The sequence below is a fragment of the Mercenaria mercenaria genome, unplaced genomic scaffold (genome assembly GCF_021730395.1).
Source record: "Mercenaria mercenaria strain notata unplaced genomic scaffold, MADL_Memer_1 contig_2240, whole genome shotgun sequence".
Taxonomy (NCBI): Eukaryota; Metazoa; Mollusca; class Bivalvia; order Venerida; family Veneridae; genus Mercenaria; species Mercenaria mercenaria.
In genome coordinates, this window is record NW_026460287.1 from 45,201 (window position 1) to 71,217 (window position 26,017).

The following is a 26,017-nucleotide window of genomic DNA, read 5'->3' on the forward strand; positions in this document are numbered from 1 at the left end:
TAGATGTGCTCAGTATAGATGTAATTCGTTATACGTCATTTACAACACGAGGGTCACTTTACATCCCGGTTTTCCAGCACCGGTGAAATTACCAGAAATCCAAGTAGGGTATGCACGAAATGACATCCAGTTTAAAAATATGTAAGTATTGTAAGCGTACTTTGAATATAAACATTCACATTATATATCTCGTAAAAGGATCATGCGTTTATCAACTAATTTCAGGTTTAGCGAGGACGGCAATTGATACTATGTGTGTGCAAATATTATTTATACAGTATTCACATTTTGAAAAACTGTTAACCTTATTTTTTTGTCCATTTTATTTGTTTTAATTTTATTGATGATCAATCAGACTTGTTCGCCATGTGATTGCCAAAACAATTTACCAAATATTTAATTTGTACTTTAAAATGCCGAATACTTTAAATCGAGTAAACATTTGGCAAAATATCTAGCATTTATGGGAAGCCGGAGCGCCATGCTATTTCCCAATGTCAGATACTAAATACTTCATGCTAAATGCCAACTACGTAATGCTAAATGCCTATTATTTAATGCTAGATCCCATTTACTTAATGCTAAATGTAACATACCAAATGATTTATGCCATATACTTAATGATTATTGCCTAATACTAAATTTCAAACGGATTCCTGATTTGTGTGCATTTTCGATCGACTCTAACCCAGAATCAAATTTCTTTTTTTCCATCTACGAACCGTGGCATAAGACACCTTAGTAGAGAAATTTCAGCAAATATTTGTTTAAAAAACAACCTATCTTAGAGCAAACTTTTATGTAGGCCCGTATTTCCTCCTTCTTTGCAACACTTTTACCAATCATATTTATTACAGTAGTCAATGACTGTGTGTATTCAAATGGAAAATTATCAATCTTTCTATTACACTTATGAGCACACATGTACACACCATTGTGTAGGTATTGGATAGCGCTATACAGGTGTGTATTGGTTTGCTTCAAGTTCCATGTGGATATCGAGCAACGACACAATAAGCAATTCTTTTCGAAAACCCCTCGTATAGGTTGAATCCACTCTTCTCGGCCCTAAAGCCGCTGATCAGGTCTTGGCTGGGAAGCACTTCAACAGAGGAATAAGGGCTGACAAGATAACAACACAGGCCCTCTGGACATTGTTTCTTCCACAATTTACATTGATTAGAGGGACATTTATTACATGGGATATTAATGAAAAAGAAATATTCTGTGAGCATGGAATTTTTTGTTGCTAATCTATTAGCATCGTGGTTTGTAATCCGTAAATTAAATAATTTACTTTTGCAGATGATCTAAACTTCCTCAAGACAAACATTCTAATAAGAGTTAGAGCGGACTTAATCTTTTTACGATTTTACGCTATGGCCTTTTCTTGACCACACACCTGATAGTGACTTTGAATTACTTTTAGTAGATATAAGAATTCTTAAACCTCAACTGACGAAAAATTATGATACAATTGGATACATTAATCTATCTGGCTAACAAGAAAAAAAAACTTGTCTATAACGTTTGAATGTTCCATTACTTTAACTTTATCAGATCATAAATCGATGAGTTTCAATTATTCTCAACACAGAAAAGCTTAAAAAAGGACAAGACATATAAGAAATGCAGTTCAGTGTGCCAACAGTTTGTTTTATAATCAATATACATGTGGTCATTCATATTTAAGCAACCTTTTATGACGTTTTTTAGTTTTCGTATTTTCCGTTGAGTATATAAGGAAATAAACGTTACACAGAATAAAATAAAAAAGGAAATGTTGCAGGCTCGGTTTGATTGAGCCTGTTCATGAACGGTAGTGTAAATGTATGCTACCGTCCAAACCCTCTAGCCCCGAGTGGAGCAGAACTCAACTTTACACATGCTAAAAGTACAAAAATCAATTTAGAGACATCCGCAGATATATTCAAACAGCGGTGAACATGGAACCTTCAATGATTCACGAGTTGTGGCGTGTAATTCCATGAAAAGCGGTGTTTGGTCCCCAGATAAAGGAATGGGTTTGTCCCAAATGAGAAAACAATGGGCAGAACTAAACAAACAGGCATTTTGAAAAGGGAGCTGAGGTTATGGAGCCTGCATATCACAGAAACTGTCAAAAGACAAAATTAAAAAGCAGGCACCATATCCAATGGATGATTGAACAATACACAAGGCTATGAAAGCGGGAGTATTGGAACCACCCAGGCCGAAATGGTCATGCTGAGAAACTAAACAGTACCAATTAGAAATTGCTTTTGTAAACAAGAGGGCCATGAAGGCCCTGTATCGTTCACCTGATCTATTGACATAAAGATCATCAAGATTAACATTCTGACCAAGTTTCATTAAGATATTGTCATAAATGTGGCCTCTAAAGTGAAAACTAGCTTTTCCTTTGATATGACCTGGTGACCTAGTTTTTGACCTGACATGACCCAGATTCCAACTGGTCCTTGAGATCATCAAGATTACCATATTGACCAAGTTTCATAAAGATACAATCATAAATGTTGCCTCTAGACTGTTAACAAGCTTTTCCTTTGATATGACCTGGTAACCTACTTTTTCACCCAACCTGAACCAGATCTAAACATGACCTATAGATCATCAACATTAACATTCTGACCAAGTTGCATTAAGGTGTGGTCATAAATGTGGCCTCTACAGTGTAAAATTGCTTTTCCTTTGATTTGATCTGGTGACCTAGTTTTTTATCCTACATAACCCAGATTCAAACCTGACCTTAAGATCATCACGTTTACCATTCTGACCAAGTTTCATGAAGATACAGTCATAAATGTGGGCTCTACAGTGTTAACAAGCTTTTACTTTTTTAACCTGATGACCTTGTTTCTGACCCGACATGACCCACATTCAAACTGGACCTTGAGATCATCAAGATTAACATTCTGACCAAGTTTTATGAAGACACATCATAAATGTGGCCTCTAGAGTATTAACAAGCGTTTCCTTTGATTTAAACTAGTGACCTAGTTTTTGACCCCACCTGACCCAGATTTGAATTTAAACCATAAAGATTAATATTCTGACCAGGTTTTGTTAAGATATGGTCATAAATGAGGCATCTACAGTGTAAACTAGCTTTTCCTTTGATTTGATCTGGTGACCTAGTTTTTGATTCTACATGACCCACATTCAAACTGGACCTTGAGATCATCAAGATTAACATTCTGACCAAGTTTCATGAAGACACATCATAAATGTGGCCTCTACGGTGTTAACAAGCTTTTCCTTTAATTTGACCTGGTGACCTAGGTTTTGACCCAAGATGACCCAATATCAAACTCTTCCAAGACTTTATTAAGGGTAACATTCTGACCAAGTTGCATTAAGATTGGGCTCAAATTGTGACCTCTGGTGTGTTAACAAGCTTTTCCTTTAATTTGACCTGGTGACCTAGTTTTTGACCCTAGATAACCCGATGTCAAACTCGTGCAAGATTTTATTAAAGGTTACATTCAGACCAAGTTTCATTAAGACTGGGCAAAAATTGTGACCTTTAGAATGTTAACAAGCTTTTTCTTTGATCTGACCTAGTGGCTTAGTTTTTGGCCCCAGATAACCTAATATCAAACTCGTCCAAGACTTTATTAAATGTTACATTCTGACCAAGTTTCATTAAGACTGGGCCAAAATTGTGACCTCTAGAGTGTTAACAACGTTTTACTTTGATTAGACCTGGTGACCTAGTTTTTAATTCCAGATGACCTAATATCAAACTCTTCCAAGATTTTATTGAGGGTAACATTCTGACTAAGTTTCATTAACATTGGCTCAAAATTGTGACCTCTAGAGTGTTAACAGTCAAATTGTTGACGCCGACGACGACGGACGACGGACACAGGGCGATCACAAAAGCTTACATTTGAGCACTTCGTGCTGAGGTGAGCTAAAAAGCGCATGTCTCCCCCAATGCAAAGTTCTATAGGCAAGAAGTCAATAGGGGTCAGGAGCAAAAGTCAAAGAGACACTGATGGTTGGCTGCAATAGGAATCATCTACATGGCCTGTCCAGTCATCCCGCTAAATTTCAACACTCTTGGCCTAGTGATTCTCAAGTCACTGTTCAGGCTCCTGGACCTTGACCTTTGATCAAGAGACCTAAAAATAAATAGGGGTCATCTACTCTGCATATCCAATCAGCCTATTAAGTTTCAACATTCTAGGTCAAGTTGTTCTCAAGTTATTTTCTTGAAATGATTTTACATGACCAGGCCCCTGTGACCTTGACCTTTAATAGACTGACCCCAAAATCAATAGGGGGTCAACTACCCTGCATGTTCAATCATTCTATGAAGTTTCAACATTCTGGGTAAAGTGGTTCTCAAGTTATTGATCGGAAATGTTTTTCAATGTTCAGGCCCCTTTGACCTTGACCGTTAACGTAGTGACCCCAAATCCAATAAGGGTCATCTACTTTGCATGTACAATCATTCTTTGAAGTTTCAACATTCTGGGTAAAGTGATTCTCAAGTTATTGATCGGAAATGTTTTTCAATGTTCAGGCCCCTGTGATCCTGACCTTTGATTGAGTGACCCCAAAATCAATAAGGGTCATCTACCTTTCATGACCAATCATCATATGAAGTTTCAACATTCTGGGTCAAGTGGTTCTCTAGTTATTGATCGGAAATGTTTTTCAAGTTTCAGGCCCCTGTGACCTTGACCTTTGACGGAGTGACCCCAAAATCAATAGGGGTCATCTACTTTTCATGATCAATTATTCTTTGAAGGTTTAACATTCTGAGTCAAGTGATTCTCTGGTCATTGATCGGGAATAGTTTTCAATGTCCAGGCTCCTGTGACCTTGACCTTAGACAGAGTGACCCCAAAAACAAGAAGGGTCGTCTACTCCAGCAGCCCTACAACCCTATGAAGTTTGAAGGTTCTATGTCAAATGATTCTCCAGTTATTGCTCAGAAATGAAGTGTGACGTACGTACGGACGGAGGGACAGTGCAAAAACAATATATCTCCCCCAGAGGGGGGAGACATAATAACATGACATAAAAGTCGTGCTGAACGATCTGAGAAGATTGAAATATAACAGCCCTGATTGAATGTACGGGGAGACTTTCTACGGCCGCCACACGGCACAAACAACGCTGCTGTGATAATAAAATAGAAAAAAAATAGAAACTTCACAGGTCGCTCAACACGACAGAAACGAAAATGTTGCAGGCTTAGTTTTTATTGAGCCTGTTCATGAACGGTAGTGGAAATGCATGCTACCGTTCACGCCCTCTAGCCCCGGGTTGTGCAGAATTCAACATTTACACATGCTAAAAGAACAAAAAAGCAATTTAGAGACATCTACAGATGTATTTAAACGGCGTTGAACATGGAACCTTCAATGATACACGGGTTGTGGCGTGTAATTCCATGAAAGCGGCGTTTGGTCCCAAGATAAAGTAATGGGTTTGCCCCAAACGAAACAACAATGGACAGAAATGAACAAGCGGGAATTTAAAAAGGGGATCTGAGGTTATGGAGCCTGCATATCACAGAAACTGTCAAAAGATAAAATTAAAAAGCAGGCACCATATCTAAGGAGTGATTAAACAATACCCAAGGCTGTGAAAGCGGGAGTATTGAAACCTCCCAGGCCGAAATAGTCATGCTGAAAAACTAAACAGTACCAATAACACGAGATAATAGAGTCATAGTAAAAATCGCCTGCTAAAAACGCTTTGTCGTATCTCCATTTTTTCAAAATTGAGATTTTGGTGCTGCTGAATCAGATCAGAAATGCCTTATGTCCTGACACACCCCTTTCTTACCTAGGTGTTCTAGTATTCACGTACTGAAAATAGCAAAATGTCGTATCTCCATATTTTAACAACCTTTTCCGAAACAGTATTTCTTATCTCAATCAGCCAATAAGGTAACAGAAAGTTGTCACAACCAGCCAATTAAGTAACAAAATGTTGCCTCTTGATAAAAATGCTAAATCTGAAGTCGTATGTCCAAAACTTGGGATCTGCATTAAAAATTAAAATGTCGTAAGTCCAAATCATACTGAACACTCACTATGAGAAAATGTCCAACCTACAAACAATTAAATCAAATTGTTTGACTGAACAACAAACGCTGAAGAGAATTTAAAAGGCTAGACGATACCTATAATATAATTAAAGTTTAGCTGTTTCGGAGTTTTCAATAAAAGCTTTTATAACAAAAAAGTTTTAGCGAGTTGAAATTTTAACTTCGATTTTCTCAAAAAGTGAAAAATGGTTGTTACGACAGGCGAATTGTATATCCAAATACTTTGTATAAAATTCTACAATAACCTCCCTTTAATGTAAAAGTATTTATCTTGATTTCAATTTAAGTAGTAATTTTACATTTGCACTTGATGGATATTGCAACTATTTGAAGCAAAAGGCAAGTTTTAAATAACATATAGCTTCGGAATTCATTTATTGTCAATCTATATTAGTAACATAAACAAAGGAAGTTAATAAAAGTAATGTTAAAAACTTTGATAACTTTTTTTTAATGAATTCCGGCAATATATATTATTGTCAATGCAAATATTTGATGCAATAGTCCATATATATATATTTATATTATTCCTAAGGCAAAATATTTATAATATTCAAACTTGTGCTAAAATTACGCTGTTTTGGTTGGGCACCAAAGATAGGTAAATCAGATTTTAGAATTACATTGAATTAAAATGTAACAATTGTTAAGAACCCAGGAACACAAATAAATGTAAATGATCATTTGGTACAGATTAAAAACATTCATCAGCAACCCAAATCTTGAATTATATTACAAGCAAATATTATTTTTATTCCTCTGTATTATTTTCATCAAAGTACTTTAGGCCAGATGACCGAGTTTTAAACCTAAATTGTATTCAGACGTTTTGATATATATTTTTATCTAATATAATCCTTTTTTACATTTGGTCTACATTTGTGTACAAAAACATATTAAAAAAGGTCTTTTCTATCGTTGCACATAACTTAAAGTAATATGGCTCACATTTAAACTTGACCTTAATTTAAGTTCCCCAGCACCCACTTTCAAAATGGTGGAGGCTCTTAGAGTTGCTCTTGTCCACCCGTCCGTCCGTCCGTCCAACCGCCCGTCCGTCCTTATTCGTGCTGTGTTTTAATTTGGATCTCACAAAGCAAGGCAATAGTTATTGACCCTTGATTTGTGTCGCATATATCTCAGTAGTATTTGACTTAGATTCTAAAAACATTAGGAAATTGTTATATAGCATGTGATCTTGAACACCTAGTGTTCTGTTTAGGATTTCACTCATCGACAACAAAACCAAAGACATTGTCATTGATTTAGTGAAAAATACCACAACGTGCTTAGAAATTTGTGTTGTTCAATTTTAAAAAGTAGAAATATTATCTAGCATGTGATATTTGCAAGAGCAGTGAAATGGCACTTGACTTTGGCAAAAATGTCCCATGTATTTCAAAATGTACTTGACCTCGTGTCATAAAACATTAGAGCAATGTGACAAGTGTACAATGTGAAGCTGTGTACCTGATATTAAATTTGCGATTTCACTCAGCTAGGCCAAGTTTATGGTCATTCACCTTGTGAAAAAATACACGTAAAGTGCTTAAATTATTTGTTTACATATATCTGAAATTTTTCACTTAGCGTCATGCAATCGTGTACTTTTACATGATTTTGGGTCACCTGTAGCGTATGAACAGACGTCTAGTTAAAAAAACAAAGTGTGACTTTAAGTTTCCCGTTTCCCTGGAAGAAAATGTGGCCTCTAGATTTTAACCTTTTAATCTACGATTTAACTTTTTGATATAGTTTTTACACCAGTTGACCCAATACCGAAATTAATATATATAACAAAATTTAATATGTTTTGAAAGGCAAACATTCTGTCCATTTTTTAGGTTTGGACAAAATCTGTGACCTGCGGAATATTAAGAGCAAACTAGATACATTTTCAAGACCAGCTTTAAAATAACAAACAAAAAACGGTCATACACAGACGTTTGTATACATTTCTTGAATGGCTTTCCGGTCAATAGTTGAGCGGTACTGACTACTGGCCGGAAAGCCATATTACATGACATCAGATATTAATTTTGAATATTTTGTATTATTAGCAAGGCAAACATGTGTTAAATATAGACCAGTCATAAAGCACATATTAATGACAGGCCGTTTATATAAAGGGCCATGAAGTTTCATTTTTTTTCAATGAAAAATTAAGTTGTGTAGTTTAGTGACATTTGTATTCCAAAACTATAAAACGATTGTTTTAATTTAAATACCTAGACATAACTATGTATTACTTACTATTTTCACACACGTGTGAGACAGAAAGAATAAGCCGAATGTGTTTTATATCATGGTAATGTAATAACAATTTTATATGAATTTATCTATGTCGGTAGGAACACATTTTTTCCGTTTAAAAATGATAATATTTTGCTTGAGACCGGAACGTTTAAGGTGAAACGTATAAAAGTTGACCTACCCTTGACCTTGACTTTATAACGTCTTCCAGTAGATTGTACTGCAAAGGGTCTATTTTGGACATCGTTGTGCTTAACGATAACATACATATAATACTCTTCCCCATCATCGAAAACATCAAATACCACAGTGTTGTTGAAATGTGATGCTGTGCAACTTGACGTTTCTGTACAATCAAAAATTACTGTGCTTTCATTCTTTATTGATGTAAATGGCTCTAGCTCTAGAGTTGTGGTATACTGTAAATTGTAGGAAAATGATCAAGTTATCTTAATACATTTGTAATGATTTACATATCAAATTCTTATTCTGTATAAACCAAGTTAGAAGTGTCAAAAATTAATAATTAAAATAATCAATGCCAATACTTTAATGCCTATTTATTTATGTATAAGGTCTATGCAATGATGCTTCTGACAATAGTTCGAAGTTGTTTCTGATGTTAGTTCAAGTGGCATTTTAAAGAGGTCAAGCGGAACAAAGTTGAGACTTTCAGACAGATTTTATTGTCTTAGGATGGACGTGCCTAAACTTTTGGTTAAGATACCTCAAGTTATTCATGAGATGCATGAAGAAGTTTATAGAAATAAACTTAATATACAAACTAAAGATATCCCGCCTGAAATGTACCGTATATGGCAAATTCAAGTATATATTTTTTTAGAAATTGTTCACGAAAATGTTTGATATTTAATTCAACGTTATAAAATATAAGATATGAAAATAGCTACTTAAATTCATTTTATTTAACAATATTGAATGATTACCTTAGATATGTACCATTCAAATGTTACATTTTCAATTCCATTCGGATAGACACATCCAGTTGTTACTGTAATTCGATCTTCAGCAGTTATATCCATTGTTAAAGTCTCATTGTTAAGGTATACTAAAATTGTAAGACAAAATAGTCATCTATTTTTTTTAAAGTATCGATAAATCAACCCCCTCCCCCCTTCAAAAAAAAAAAAAAAAAAAATCGAGTAAAGGTTTAGTATTGTTACAGGTTTTTCGACTGTGTCGTTTGAATGATTTCAAACTTTGACTTATGTTTTCTGTGCAAGACTTGTACCATTATACTTCATGTACCTGCATTCGTCGTATAATACCTATCAATTCAAACACCAAAAAATATTTGAACATGTATTTCAACTCTTAGAAATATTTAATTTTTGAACAAGTGACTCGGTTACAACAGAGTCTTACATTGTAAACAGAAAAATATCCAGATGTTTAGTTTATAACCCAGATGACCAAGTCTCAACCTGTTCGAGATTTAAAGGGAAATCCTCTTACCTAAAAGTTTATCAGATTGATCAAAATGAAGACGACAAAACACACATGGCGATGCCAGACTGAAACAGGTCGTTTTGGAAAGGGTTAAAGGCAAAGAAAATCTCCTATATAAGTGACCCCCCCCCCAAATACCAGACTTTTTAATCCCCAGTATACAAGATCCTGTCTGGTCCAGTCTGATAAGGGTCCATAAAACCCCTGTAGACTTGACATGTAGCCTAATTATTGTCAGAGAATCATAAATTTTATTGCCTACAGGTAAATTGGTTATTTCCTGTGTTTTGCATTTCATTAATTGAAATGCTTTTGTTTTTTTAGTCTTTTTTCAGCATGTACACAAAATTATTTTAATTGATAAGATACTAATTTTGATTGCTCAGTCATGTTGAGTAATGTCCTGGCCAATTAAATTATTACTCTTATAGCAAAGCATTTCTCACTATAAAATAATTATTCAAAACTTAATAAGAGAAATTACAAGTTTGTTTATTCAATGATTATGATCTTTTTATCAAAAGTAACCAAATAAAAAAAAAAGAATTGCTGGATTTTATTAGAAATTAAAGAAGCGTTCAGTTGCATTTTTAATAGATAAAGAAGGTATATAGACAGAAGGATGTTATATATTAAAAATGCTTAATTCCTCTTGCGTTGTCTAAATAATGTTAACTTTCTTTTATGTATAATAAAATCCAGCAATAAAGATATATCATTGTTCAAAATACACAATAATTTATTACTTCTAAAAGCTATGTGCCTGAATGCATTTTTTATATTTTTGATAATAAAAACAGCAATAATGAGATGCAATTGTTAAAAAACTTACTTTATTAAAAATATGATAAAACACTGTTGTATCTTATCACTTTGTTTATTTAGCCCTAATTCAATCAAGCTTTCTAAACTCCTTATAAAGGTGAGAACTGATTTGCTATAAAGGTGAGAAATATCACCTGCAATTTATTTACTGCACAGTAGCTATACAGTAGCTTATTATGATAAACAGAAGCAAGTCTACCAATGGTCCTGACTTGTGTACTGGCCCTTATCGCCAATACGCAGACCTTATCATCTCCATAGTCCACATACCAGGCATACCAGAATCAGTGTCTTTAAACAGTAAAATTTGTGTAAAATTAGTATATTACGCAGGACAATATGGTTATCAAGCGAAATTTGTATCAGTTGATCCGCATTCGGTGAAAGGTAGTTGCCTGGTTATAAGTCAGATTATTGTAAATGTTGTTTGTTTTCGAAAACTGAAACGTTACTTCTGTCTAGTCGATACATCTATGACAATGACTAGATGCATGCAGAGTTTGTTTGAACTTTTCGTTGGTTCTTGTATAAGTTAGAATTAAGTTTAGAAAATCTATCAATAAACGAGAGGGCAATAAAGATCCTAAGTCGCTAACTCGCCTTGGCCCCGAGACTTTTAATATTTGTCAGGCTTGAATATATGTCAAAACACACTGTATCATGAAAGGAAGTAGTGAAAAGAATAATGAAAAAAGAAGTCAGCTGGAACTAAATACTGCGCTGGTGTGACGGTAATCTATCCAGTTCATAAAGAGAAAATTAAAAGAGATTTAGTTTTAACACTTCCGGCCTTTAAGTGCAAGTTAATCCTGTTAAGTTCAAATGAAGAAATTAACTAAAGATTTTCGTTTACTCGTATTTTGATGCTCTTCCAGATTTAAAGTGAAGTCAATCAGATGCACTTGAACAACAAAAAAAATATTCAAAGATATCATAGTCTGTGTGTGGTTCATAAAAAGCAGTCATTAGAATTTTATTTTATTTCATTTTAGATCTGACGACATCTGAATACGGTAGGTAGGACCATTATGACAAACCGTACGAAATGATGCCATCGGACACATTGTTGGAACATCCATCTGATCGTAAACGAGCAACTTTTGAAAAAAAATGTTTCCTTGATTTTTACGTAAGCGGTCCAAAGTGCATTTCAGGAATTAAGTAAACATTAATCCTACAATTAACAAGAAAGGGTCATTTTTCAAATTTATTATTCACCCTATTTAAAAGCAATTTTTGTAGACTGCCACACAAGATATATCAGTGAAATTATTTAAAAATTCTGCCAGCAGTTTTCTGACAAATACATACTGTCACATTACATTCATTACAAGGTGGCCTACTAAGTATCACAATAAAACGATTTTCGAAAATGCCCATCGTTGTTGCTTTCTCCTTTATCTTGCTTTCACTTTCGTATGTACTCGTAACAAATAAGTTATTCAAACCATTATTTTTTTTATTAGTCCTCTACTGGTTGAAAACCAGTTTCGGAGACTATAGGAATTCACTTTTCCCTCCGTCATTCAGTCCATGTTCAGTCCATAACTGTGTCATATATGAAGGGATTTCAATATTACATTGCACAAATGTTCACCAAGTTGAGACGACGTATCATGCACCAATCCCCGACATCTAGCTCAAAGGTCAAGGTCAAATATCCACAGGGCTTTTTTCCTGTCCAGTCCACAATTCTGCCATCCATGAACGGGTTTTAGTATAACTTAGCAAAAATATACCTCAGTATTAGATAATGTGTCATGTACAACTTTTAGACCTCTAGCACGAAGGTCAAATGCACACTTGGCAGTCAAATGTTAACATGGCATGAACAGGGTCAGTTTTGTATCCGGTCCATAACTCTGCAATTCATTAAGGGATTTTAATATCACTTGGCACAAACATATCTCATAATAAGACAACGTGTCACGCGCAAATCCCGAACGCCTCGCTTAAAGGTCAATGTCACAATTGGGAGTCAAAGATCAGCAGGTCTTTTTTCTTTTCGGTCTATAACTCTGTCATTTATGAAGGGATTTTAATATTACTTGGCACAAATGTTCCCCATGATGAACCGACGTGTAGCATACTTACTCATTACTTTGTTTAAAGATAGCTTGTTGTTATAATGCACTGTTAGCAATTTATTTTAATGCCAGGTCAGCAATGTAGATCTTATCCCAATAAGTCAAAGGCAAAGAGTTTACATTTGTGTGCTGCCGCTTTATACAAGGGAATTTCAAATGTGTCCTTATAATGAATCGGAAGACTTTTGTCCCATTCGATATGAAAAAGATATGAATTTTTGAACTGGAGTCCAAAATGAAAAATTATAGAGTTTTAGGATTGTAGATTTCGGATGACACAATATATACTTAAGAATATGTGACACACAGTACAATACTAGTTCCTATTGTATTGTCACGTGATAGAAAGAAAAGCTTCCAACTGGTTAAAATATTTAGGTGTGAAATAAGATGGATGATTGGCGATGGACGACGGTTATCTAACATCTTAAAAGCTCAGCAGGAGCACTTCTGTGAATGGCGTATAAGGCACGTTAAAAGTTTTAGGATACAAGGGGTTACCCAAACCTTTAAGTCTTAATCAGAATTTAATAATGATTGGTAAAACGTTTTTTTTTTTTTATTTTTGTTTGTTTTTTTTTTGTATTTCCACCACTACCATTAGACTTTTTGTAGTTATCAGCTCTATGATAAGAATACCTTCAAATAACTACTTTCTAAACATTATAAAACTACATACCTAGTATTGCATATGAATTTTCATAAACACTTGTACGTCATATTAATATGATACAGACGTAAACACTTGTTGTATATAGCTTGTTACTACTTAATTACCTTTCACTTGTGCTTCAACTGATCTTGCAGTAATGCCATCATCGCATTTGTAAATATTGTAGTTTGTGGAATTGGTAACCGGATCCACAGTTAAATTGAAAACTCCGCTTGCCACGTCCATAGCAAAAATGTGGTTTTCTGGAAAGGGTGGGTAGGTGACACAGTTCTGGAAAATGCATACTGCGTATGTTTCCCCATTTATTTGCCAAGTCACGGCGTCTTTATATGGTTTAATTTCACATAACAAAGTGATTTCGGCATTGCACTCAAAGTCCGTGGGTATATCAAGATCATTTATTGTTGATTCACCAAGAGGGCTAATAACACTAAGAGAAAGTTCCGCACCTGGAATGAAAGATAACAGAAACATAGCAATGTAAATATAAAAGAAATGTATCTTAGCTTGAGGTTCACTTACTATAAGAAAATTGATAGAATTAAAAAACAAAATCACCGTACTTAAAGAAATCCTTTCAGCCACTGCATTTATGTTATAAATATCAGTTCTGTACGTTTGTTACTCTGTTAGTAATTTCTAAACGTTATGTATAACGTAAAAAAAAAACCAGGGTTCAGAAAACGGGAAAGTATAACAGACAACAAATAAATGACAACGGTTTTGTTAACTGATACAGCATTAACCAATGGATAACCAACCTGGTTTGTCTAGGGATAATTGTTCTCTGCTGGATGAAAATGCTTTCCAGCTTATGATTAAGTATAACGCAAAAATAATTGCACACAAAATAATTTCAATCAGCTTCGTAGAACTTGATTTATATATGGCATTTACTGTAGAAAGCATCATATAAGCAGGATAATGCGGTTTATTAACTTGTGAACTAAATGTATAAGATACGAATCATAACAATGATAATTAAATGCCGGGCGCACAGATGCTTGAAGTCATGCAATCTATTATGACTGAATTTCATTTATATGCTGTGTTGAAAAAGTTGAACAATTATTTCATCGACATCTATAGAGAACGTCTATTGCTTGGAATTGCGTGCTGCATTTTCCACCGTTTGGAAATTTGACAGTATTCTAGCGCTTTTCATCTTCTTTGTAACGGTTTAGATATTGATAGTCAAAACTGACTGCTTCTACTAGAATTTTATTTAATCCGTATGTGCTTTATCTGTTACCTTACTTGTACATATGTAGCCCTCAAACTGCCTAAAAATGAAAGATTATGAACTCATATGAACTCAAGAGTTTAATACTACAAAGAACACATACAATCATATAAAGTCAATAAATCAAGAAGACGCAACTCCTGCTTTGAATCTTTAATTGGCACCTCCCGATATTAAGGATCCGTGAAAAGCGCTTTAAGAGCTCTATTTCTTACGTATATGCACACTTCAAATTTTCTCTTACCTGTGTTTAAAACCATACATGAAAGAAGGAACGTAGCTTGAAACATCAATAATATCTCCATATTTAGTTACCTACAAGAGAAAATATACAATATTTTAGTAGTATTTTATCAGTAATTCTCCAAAGCCTTCCGGATACCTGAAGAAATCATTTTTGCCGTCAAAAAGATGAAGAGAAACAGTAATGCAATGCGAAACATTATATCATATAAAATTAGAAAAGGAATGAAAACAAATGAATGCATAAATTCGACAATATGCTCTCTGCATAGAATTTCTTTAAAACTGTTACTATCTGGACTATAATATCTATCAATATCTATATTTAATAGTATACCAAAATTTATAAATGTATGTTATATTGTAAATTATTTAATGACAAAATGTTCTTATCAAACAACTATGTGAAAGAAACAACACATGAAATAACATGATAGGAACACAAAAGTAAGGTAGCAATTATGGACACTACAATACCTAATACGTTCTGTCATCGTACTCTTGGACTTGCATAGGAAAAAAGGTTTTGTTTGTTTGTTTTGGGTTTAACGCCGTTTTTCAACAGTATTTCAGTCATATAACGGCGGGCAGTTACCCTAACCAGTGTTCCTGGATTCTGTACCAGTACAAACCTGTTCTCCGCAAGTAACTACCAACTTCCCCACATGAATCAGAGGAAAAAGGTCATAGACATAAAGGTTATCAAACTTTAGAACAATAGTCATAGACCGCTTATGTGTACTTACTAACTCACACTAGTATAGCATTTTTGAGGAAAGCATAAAAATGGCCGCTCCATCAAAAATAGTCAATTTGGATTTGTAATGTGGCAATATACTACTATATATAATTGCATAATCCACAGTTTAAAAAAGGGCAAAATGCTTTCATATTAGCAAGACTTCTCTAAATTTACATTGGCTTGGTGAAAATAATGTGTTGAAAAGAGAAAAGATAATAATTTTCTGAGTACTGCGACGTTGTTATTTGTTTAGGAGTTCGTGTGATTGATGTGTACAAACAAATCCATATTAACTTCTTACAATTTAGATATATTTCTCATCCCTTTCTCCAATGTTGGCTTGAATGTGCACTTGGTTAGCATTATAAGTTAATATAATGTGTATTAGAAGATGGTCATCTGACAATAATCCTACAATGTGTATTTCGAAATGAGGTAATGTGGTCATGTGGGTCAGTTTAGGCCTTTGAAAAGCAAAGTTGAATAATAAGAAAGTAGATAATGAAACTGAAGCCTTCCTTCGCTTTGTCGCCTTCCTCTAGCGCATGCGCACACCATTGTTAAGAGATGTGACAGTTGCAAGAACCATGCACCCGGTGTTAATACCTGGATACTCCGGTTAAAATTATCCCAAACGATAGCATATTTTATACAACACATGTGCTACAAGAAGGCGACATAGCGAAACTGCGAAATTTCTGGGTTGTCTCCTTTTCGCTTTGTCCAGGGTGACAAAGCGACAAGGCGAGATTTTTAATGCTATTTAAAATTCTCGCTATTTCGCCTTTTCCCGTTGTGGGTTTTCGCTTGCCATGTTCCCAATCTCGCCTTTTTTGTCCTGGCGCCCGCGACAAAGCGAAGAGGCGACACTACGCCAAAATAAAAAAAATCTCGACTTGCGTAAATGCGAAGTCGGCAGAAATCAGCCACCATAATGTGGTGATAAACATTCCTATGTTACTTCAAATACATGTAGCTGGATAAAATGCGTTCTAAGTACCTCGTTAAACAATAACAATATGACAATACTAATTCAAGGGTCATAACTCTGTTTTTGCCGAGTAAAAGCATAAACCCTAGGTGTAAAATGTAAAAACATTTCCAGAAAATCGTTCATTTCTGTTGGTCCTTTTTGAACATGTTTGAAAATTCTAATTCAGATGCCCTGGCTGTGAAATCACAAACAAAACCGCACGTGTGTATCCTCATTATTATCATTTTTTAAAAAACATTTATGTCTCTAGGATGCATTAATGCATATATATATATTTTATATCAACATGCGTCTCAACACTGTGACGCGTAGACAGACGAAAACTGAAGGACGGACGGACGAAGGCAATTATATATTCCCCTCCCCGCCATGTCTAACCCCCAAATCATTATTCAGAAACATGACTGAACCTAATTTACATGATCATGAGCATAATAAGATATAACGTTTAATTCCTAAAATGTAAGTAAAAAAAGGGAGTAATGTCTTACGACTTTTGAATGCCGTTTTATCAAATTGAATATAAAAACATACACCTTTTGTACTACCTTTATATCTTTATATATCCCATTCAAACAATAGATATTGACAATTAAAACAATTCATAAACAATCTTAAATCCCTGGTGCATACTGTTTATTGTATCCATAAGATTTTAATGATATCTAATAAAGACTGGTTTAATCTGCCACAAGTCACACAACTACATAAGTTACAGTCCGTTATTTATGCCGTACTTTAAACATCATTGATTTGTTTAAAACTTTTTAAATTATTAGAAGCATTCTAGAACGTAACGACTATTGCCCAGTCGTCGTTATTTTAGTGCTTACTTGAAGCGTTCGTATCATTCAGTCATTAACGGGAGGATGACTTGGCCTTCGTTGCGCACAATTAATATCTGATCTTTTAAATTGTTTTCGTAATTGTTGCGCATCTTGGTTTTAATGTACATATATTCACGTCTGAAATTATTTCCGTCTATTTTTTTCCCGAAACTTAATTAATACAAATATTGAACTAATGTGTAGCATGCATATGTGTAATAATTACATTTATTCTGTTCCGGTGGGATAATTATTTTCGCCCGTTTTTTCGTGCAACTTTTCAATCAAGAAACACAGAATGTACTGATTTTCTAGTGCACATGTATCCGCTGGAAATTTTTCAATCTAGGTTATACTGTATCCCGTCAAATGACTACGTACATATAATTTTGGAATACTGCAACAGAAATATAGGACACGGGCGTTGTTTTACACCTAATTAGTTTAATTTCATTTGAGCGAATTACATTTATAGGATTCCATTCACCTATTTGTACGTTCGCTTTGAGCCGAGACTGGTAATATTATATTGTCTTCTGAACAGTCTATAGTATTTTACTACTTTATCTATTTTGTTTTATATTCCATCAAATGAAATTTTGATGATTGATTCAAATTTGAGGTAACCCCAATAGGAAATATTTGTAATGACTTCTGGGAGATGTAAATATTGATATCTTAGCCAATTGAATTTATCTATATGATACTACTACTAGGATACAAAACTTTTTTATATTTGCCAAATGTATTTAGTGTTTCATTAACATTAAGATGCTTGTAATTGAACTAGTCGGACTCGTATATGAGACTTATACCTATTGAAGACTACCAAAACTGCTTCCATAACTGGATAAAAAGACTAAACTTGTGTGTGAAGTCGAGAGGAGAATAGTTCGAAGGAATGAAATAAATTTTGTTGTAAATCATTGAATAAAAGTATAATAACACGATGAGTTGCATTATTTATGAAACACCCCTCGTACCTTAAAGTTGTAATCCGTATCATTCCGTACCAATCCACACGGTTCAGGTACGGATCGATACGGATTACTACGTTTCTACCCGTGGCTAGGCGTAGCTATCTGCGCCGTATGTGTGACTGAGGTAATAAGAAGACCTTTTTGAAGCGTAGAACGCAACCAAACGTCTTTTTGTAGCCAAACTGTTACACATGTTACAGCTCATTTCTTAAATTTGGCCGAAAAACGTCTTCAGTAGTGTTATATAGATGTAACAAGGATCTTACAAGGATGTTACATGTATGTTACTTACGTTACGCGTGTCTAAGAAGAGGCGGCTTTTTGTAGTCAAAATGTTACACATGTTACACCTCATATTTTAAATTTGGCCGAAAAACGTCTTTATTAATGTTATATAGAGGTAACAAGGATGTTACAAAGATGTTATATGTATGTTACTTATGTTACGCGTGTCTAAGAAGAGGCGTCCTTTTGTAGTCAAAATGTTACACATGTTACACCTCATTTCTTAAACTTGGTCGAAATACGTCTTAAGTAGGTAGTGTTATATAGATGTAACAAGAATGTTACAAGGATGTTACATGGATGTTACTTATGTTACGTGTGTCTGAGAAGAGGCGTCATTCTGTAGTCAAAATGTTACACATGTTACACCTCATTTCTTAAATTTGGTCGAAATACGTCTTAAGAAGGTAGTGTTATATAGATGTAACAAGGATGTTACAAGGATGTTACATGGATGTTACTTATGTTACATGTGTCTGAGAAGAGGCGTCATTTTGTAGCCAAAATGTTACACATGTTACACCTCATTGCTTTAATTTGGCCGAAAAACGAATTTATTAATGCTGTATAGAGGTAACAACGATGTTACAAGGATGTTACATGGATGTTACTTATGTTACGTGTGTCTGAAAAGAGGCGTCTATTTGTAGTCAAAATGTCACACATGTTACACCTCATTTCTTAAATTTGGCCGAAAAACGTCTTTATTAATGCTATATAGAGGTAACAAAGATGTTACAAGGATGTTACATGGATGTTACTTATGTTACATGTGTCTGAAAAGAGGCGTCTATTTGTAGTCAAAATGTTACACATGTTACACCTCATTTCTTAAATTTGGCCGAAAAACGTCTTAAGTAGTGTTATATAGATGTAACAAGGATGTTACAAGGATGTTACATAGATGTTACTTATGTTACATGTGTCTGAGAAGAGGCGTCTTTTTCTAGTCAAAATGTTACACATGTTACACCTCATTTCTTAAATTTGGCCGAAAAACGTCTTTATTGATGCTATATAGAGGTAACAAAGATGTTACAAGGATGTTACATGGATGTTACTTATGTTACATGTGTCTGAAAAGAGGCGTCTATTTGTAGTCAAAATGTTACACATGTTACACCTCATTTCTTAAATTTGGTCGAAATACGTCTTAAGAAGGTAGTGTTATATAGATGTAACAAGGATGTTACAAGGATGTTACATGTATGTTACTTATGTTACGTGTGTCTAAGAAGAGGCGTCTTTTTGTAGCCAAAATGTTACACATGTTACACCTCATTTCTTAAATTTGGTCGAAATACGTCTTAAGAAGGTAGTGTTATATAGATGTAACAAGGATGTTACAAGGATGTTACATGTATGTTACTTATGTTACGTGTGTCTAAGAAGAGGCGTCTTTTTGTAGCCAAAATGTTACACATGTTACACCTCATTGCTTAAATTTGGCCGAAAAACGTCTTTATTAATGCTATATAGAGGTAACAACGATGTTACAAGGATGTTACATGGATGTTACTTATGTTACAGGTGTCTGAAAAGAGGCGTCTATTTGTAGTCAAAATGTTACACATGTTACACCTCATTTCTTAAATTTGGCCGAAATACGTCTTAAGTAGTGTTATATAGATGTAACAAGGATGTTACATAGATGTTACTTATGTTACATGTGTCTGAAAAGAGGCGTCTATTTGTAGTCAAAATGTTACACATGTTACACCTCATTTCTTAAATTTGGCCGAAATACGTCTTAAGTAGTGTTATATAGATGTAACAAGGATGTTACATGGATGTTACTTATGTTACATGTGTCTGAGAGGAGGCATCATTTTGTAGCCAAAATGTTACACATGTTACACCTCATTGCTTAAATTTGGTCGAAAAACGTCTTTATTAATGTTATATAGAGGTAACAAGGATGTTACAATGATGTAACATGTATGTTACTTATGTTACGCGTGTCTACGAAGAAGCGTCCTTTTGTAGTCAAAATGTTACACATGTTACACCTCATTTCTTAAATTTGGTCGAAATACGTCTTAAGAAGGTAGTGTTATATAGATGTAACAAGGATGTTACAAGGATGTTACATGGATGTTACTTATGTTACATGTGTCTGAGAAGAGGCGTCTTTTTCTAGTCAAAATGTTACACATGTTACACCTCATTTCTTAAATTTGGTCGAAATACGTCTTAAGTAGTGTTATATAGATGTAACAAGGATGTTACAAGGATGTTACATGGATGTTACTTATGTTACATGTGTCTGAGAAGAGGCGTCATTTTGTAGCCAAAATGTTACACATGTTACACCTCATTGCTTCAATTTGGCCGAAAAACGTCTTTATTAATGTTGTATAGAGGTAACAAAGATGTTACAATGATGTTACATGTATGTTACCTATGTTACGCGTGTCTAAGAAGAAGCGTCCTTTTGTAGTCAAAATGTTACACATGTTACACCTCATTTCTTAAATTTGGCCGAAAAACGTCTTTATTAATGCTGTATAGAGGTAACAACGATGTTACAAGGATGTTACATGGATGTTACTTATGTTACGTGTGTCTGAAAAGAGGCGTCTATTTGTAGTCAAAATGTTACACATGTTACACCTCATTTCTTAAATTTGGCCGAAATACGTCTTCAGTAGTGTTATATAGATGTAACAAGAATGTTACAAGGATGTTACATGTATGTTACTTATGTTACGTGTGTTTAAGAAGAGGCCTCTTTTTGTAGCTATAATGTTACACATGTTACACCTCATTTCTTAAATTTGACCGAAATACGTCTTCAGTAGTGTTATATAGATGTAACAAGGATGTTACAAGGATGTTACATGGATGTTACTTATGTTACATGTGTCTGAGAAGAGGCGTCTTTTTGTAGTCAAAATGTTACGCATGTTACACCTCATATTTTAAATGTGGTCGAAACACGTCTTTACTAATGTTATATAGAGGTAACAAGGATGTTACATGGCTGTTACTTATGTTACATGTGTCTGAAAGGAGGCGTCTATTTGTACTCAAAATGTTACACATGTTACACCTCATTTCTTAAATTTGGCCGAAATACGTCTTCAGTAGTGTTATATAGATGTAACAAGGATGTTACAAGGATGTTACATGTGTGTTACTTATGTTACGCGTGTCTGAGAAGGAGCGTCTTTTTGTAGTCTATTTCTTAAATCAATCAGAAGTGGGGCATTAAAAGATATTACATGATCTTTATTTATGTTACTTAATGTTACGTTATGTTACTTGAAGTTATGCTTGTAACAAATGCAACGTATGTCACGAAATTGCGCCAATTTTGTGCTCTAGGTGCATAATAGAGTACCTCCTTTTTGAAGAGTATTCAATTCCTACCATAAACCTACTTTGACAGCAATTTTCAGGGGGGCGTAGGTTCAAGCCCTACTGGGACCAAATTTTTTTCCCTTTGTTTTCCTTTTCTTCTAGTAAGTTTTTACTTCTTTCAAGACTTGTTATTGATTTATTGTACAAAAATGGGAAAAAAATTATTTGATATGCGATTTCTTGCTGTTAAAAGTGACTTTACCTCTGAAACAGAAGGGGTAGAGTTAGACATCTTTAGAAATACTGAGTTACATGCGGTAAAAGTGCGGTATTTTGCCTTTATTCTTTAGATTACATATTCTGGAAGAAATGTAGGTAGGTTTTACTTCTACCCTAAGGTTATTTTTGAATGAAGTGAGCAAAATTCAAAACAGACCCGCAGGATTCGACCATAATTTTTCAATATTGGAGTTGGAATTCTGTCTCATTAAATCCGTTTACTCAAGGCACCCTAGAAAAAATGATATTGACAGTTTTCATTTTAAGTTTTATGATTGTTTACCAATAGTTTGATGATTCTTTCATAAAAAATAATGGAATAATAAAATCTCTGAAAACGTTTTGGATAAAGGCCACCACTTTGAAATTTGTCTCTACTTGAGCTTTAGGAAATACCATAAATTACACAAAATTTATAAAAAACGGCACGATAAAAGTTTTTAAAAATTTGCATATAAGTGCGAAGCACGGTCAACTGTAAGAATATACCAAGCAAATGTCATTTTTATCCCCCGCCGATGAAATCGGGAGGGGGGTATTGAAATGGCGTTGTCCGTCCGTCAGTCCGTCCGTCCGTCCGTCCGCAGCCATTTCTCAGTAACTACTTGGTAGAATTTCATGAAACTTGAAATAAACATAAACCAACATACTGAGATGATGCCCGTCAAGTTTTTTTTTTTTTGATTGGTCAATTTCCCTCAGAGTTATTGCCCTTGATTTAATAAAAAATGTCCGTCTGCAGCTATTTCTCAGTAACTAACAGGTAGAATTTCATCAAATTTGAAATAGACATGAACCAAGATACTGTGCTGATGGCCGTCAAGTTTTTTTTTGATAGGTCAATTTCCGTCAGAGTTATTGCCCTTGATTTAATGAAAAATGTCCGTCTGCAGCCATTTCTCAGTAACTAGCAGGTAGAATTTCGTCAAACTTGAAACAGACATGAACCAAGATACTGCGACGATGCCCTTCAAGGTTTTTTTCGATTAGTCAATTTTCCATATAGTTATTGCCCTTTAATTGTTTAAAAATCCACAGATCTGTACATAACAAACCAACCAATTGGAAGAATTTCATTAAACTTCTTTCATTCTTTTCCATGAACATTTATTATAAACATGTGATGTTGTGTACCTACACCTGGTCACCACCTTACCTTGGTCCCACCCCCCCCCCCCCCACCATTTTTTTTTATTTTTTTATTTTTATTTTTCATTTTCTATCAATATTTATAATCAACATGTAAACTGTTGTATCCTCACCCACACCCCCCTCCCAGCCCCACCCAAACAAACCATTCATTTTCTTTTAATTTGATTTTGACTAATGAAATTATTTGCTTCTTGGTAACATTCTTAACTTTTGCTGGATATATATTTTTTGCCGTTCCTCAACTCTGACCCTTTCGGCGGGGGATTCCAATTCATCGAATTTGCTTGTTTAAACATTACTATTAGGGGCCTAATAACTTTAAGAGTGTCAAAGGGCTCGGTGTGATTGCGTGAGGGTTGTTGCCGTTTTATTACCACTAACGAAACGAGTCTAGCATATATATATATATATATTCGTTTGTTTGGTTGCTTTTTTAAAATGCGTCATAAGGATTGAAATAATGGCCAACTCATATTCATTATACAGAATATTAACAATAAAAAGCTGTACTTCCTTTTGTACCAGCAAATTTATGTTTCAGAATAATGTTGAATGACCTGTCCAAATATATATTCTTGAAGTTTTATATTACTTTGATGAAAGAACGATCCTATTAAAGGTCACCAATCACGGTCTAAATGTTTGTCACGTACTTTGCTGGATATCTTTTTAAAATTAATGCAAAATCTTGGTAAAGGTACAAGAACAATACTAGATGCAAAACAATTAACTAGTGGGAGAGACTACAATAATTGATGCGCCAAATGCTTGCACTTTCTAAACACACGTTCAATAGATAGAAACAAGAATGATGTAAACACTGTATGGTACATGCCCAAAATGCTAGTAAACATTCATGTAAATGATGTATACTATGTTTAGTTTTGACAGAAACTGCAGGTGGTGATGAGTACACAATCTGGATGAAGACGTAATATTTCAAAGTCGGATAAAGGGCCATGACTCCGAAAAAAAGTAAATGGACATATAAGTCCCGGTATTATGCGTGTGTTCATCTCATGTATGCCAAGTTTCATTTCGTTTGGGTGGAATCTAAAGGAGGAGTTTAATACAAACGAACGTGTGATGGACTGGCCAACTGACGGACAGTTCAAACACGCCATGCATCTTGGGTCTTCAAAACCGAGGCATATAATGCAGTAGGCCTACAATAGCATTACCGTCCTAATATGAATTTGATAGATGAATAATTCTTTTAAAGTGATATCGGTGTTGTACATTAAAATGATAGATATATGTTTGACGCCCTTGTAATTTGATGTAATTAAGTTTTACAGAATAATTTATTTATGTTTATTTTGTTTTGTTTAACGTCGCACCGACACAGTTATTAGTCATATGGTGACCTTCCAGCTTTGATAGTGGAGGAAGACCCAAGGTGCTACTCCGTGCAATGTTTCATCGCGAGCGGAACCTGGGTAGAACCACCGAAATTCCGTGCTTCCTTACATTCCTCAGAATAAGATATTAAGCAAAAAGATAGAAAACAATGCTGCATACTCATATTATAGTACAGCTGTAGGTACTTTGAGAATATACTTTAGCACTGATATTGTCTGTTGCAGATGTATCTTATTTGTTTAATAAAAGACACTTATGATCAAGCATAACGACTACACAACGCATTTGTTAAGACCTTTATGTACAAATGTTTTAACTTCTGCTTAATCTATGAAAATTACGAATTCGCAAAAAGAACGGACGTGGTCTTTAGACTGTCGCAAACGCATTTGGTATAGATATAACGAAGTCTTCTGGTGACTCAGCCAGCAATGCATGCATATACTAGGATATTTAATTTTCAATTATTAGTTATTATTATCGTACATCCGTTCGGGAGAGTAATGCCAGATCGCTTCAGCGGGTAGATATTACGATATGATTTTACTATAAAACTATCGCTAAATCTCCAAAAAGCTTCTCTTTTTAAATGTGAAACCGGCGACGAAACGTTTTAACATAAGTCTGTGACTTAATATTACTTTATTCGTTTGGGCTCTACATTCTCGTGTTAGATTTTACATTTAGGTATCTCAAATATATATTTCATGGGAATGTTCTAAATTTGAATCAAAATCTATTTAAAAGATGAAATATTTTAGCGGAAAACAGTAAACTAACATATAAAAAAGTGTCGAATCTCAGTAGGCATTTTCACAGGAAAAGAAGCGTATTAGAGCTGCTTCATCTTGGGACTATGAACATCCTTGTGTTATTACAGACTTTCCCGATACTTAATTAATAACAAGCTCCAAAGATATCAATACTTATATATGAAATTTAAATCACACAAAAATGCAAGAAGCATGAGCAATGTAAAGAACTTCACTTTTAACAAAATCAATCTGCATTATCCAGCCTCGCTCTACCTTCTGAAATTTTAATCAACAGTGCGTGATTTGTTTTTACTTGCAAAACTGTACCCATGTTTTTTTTTATTTGTGCTTTATCTGATGGAGTCAACTGCTTTACTTTGGGGTTAACCTAGGTAACCTAGAGATATCTGAACATCAATGTATTTACTTTTCTCTTGCATGAAAGAGGCTTTTACCAGTTACATTGCAAAATAC

At 34.4% G+C, this 26,017-nt stretch overlaps 1 protein-coding gene across 1 annotated transcript; it reads right to left on the bottom strand.

Annotated features, from left to right (window-relative positions):
* Nucleotides 1-6,038: 6,038 nt before the first annotated feature.
* Nucleotides 6,039-17,379, bottom strand: LOC128552290 (uncharacterized). The gene is made up of 6 exons (XM_053533322.1): nt 17,149-17,379; nt 14,866-14,936; nt 13,483-13,827; nt 9,271-9,392; nt 8,505-8,742; nt 6,039-6,073 (listed from the first exon to the last, which is right to left on the bottom strand). Exons 2-6 carry the CDS (start codon nt 14,924-14,926, stop codon nt 6,039-6,041), a joined length of 801 nt encoding a protein of 266 aa, XP_053389297.1. The 5' UTR covers nt 14,927-14,936; nt 17,149-17,379.
* Between the last annotated feature and the right edge of the window lie 8,638 nt (nt 17,380-26,017).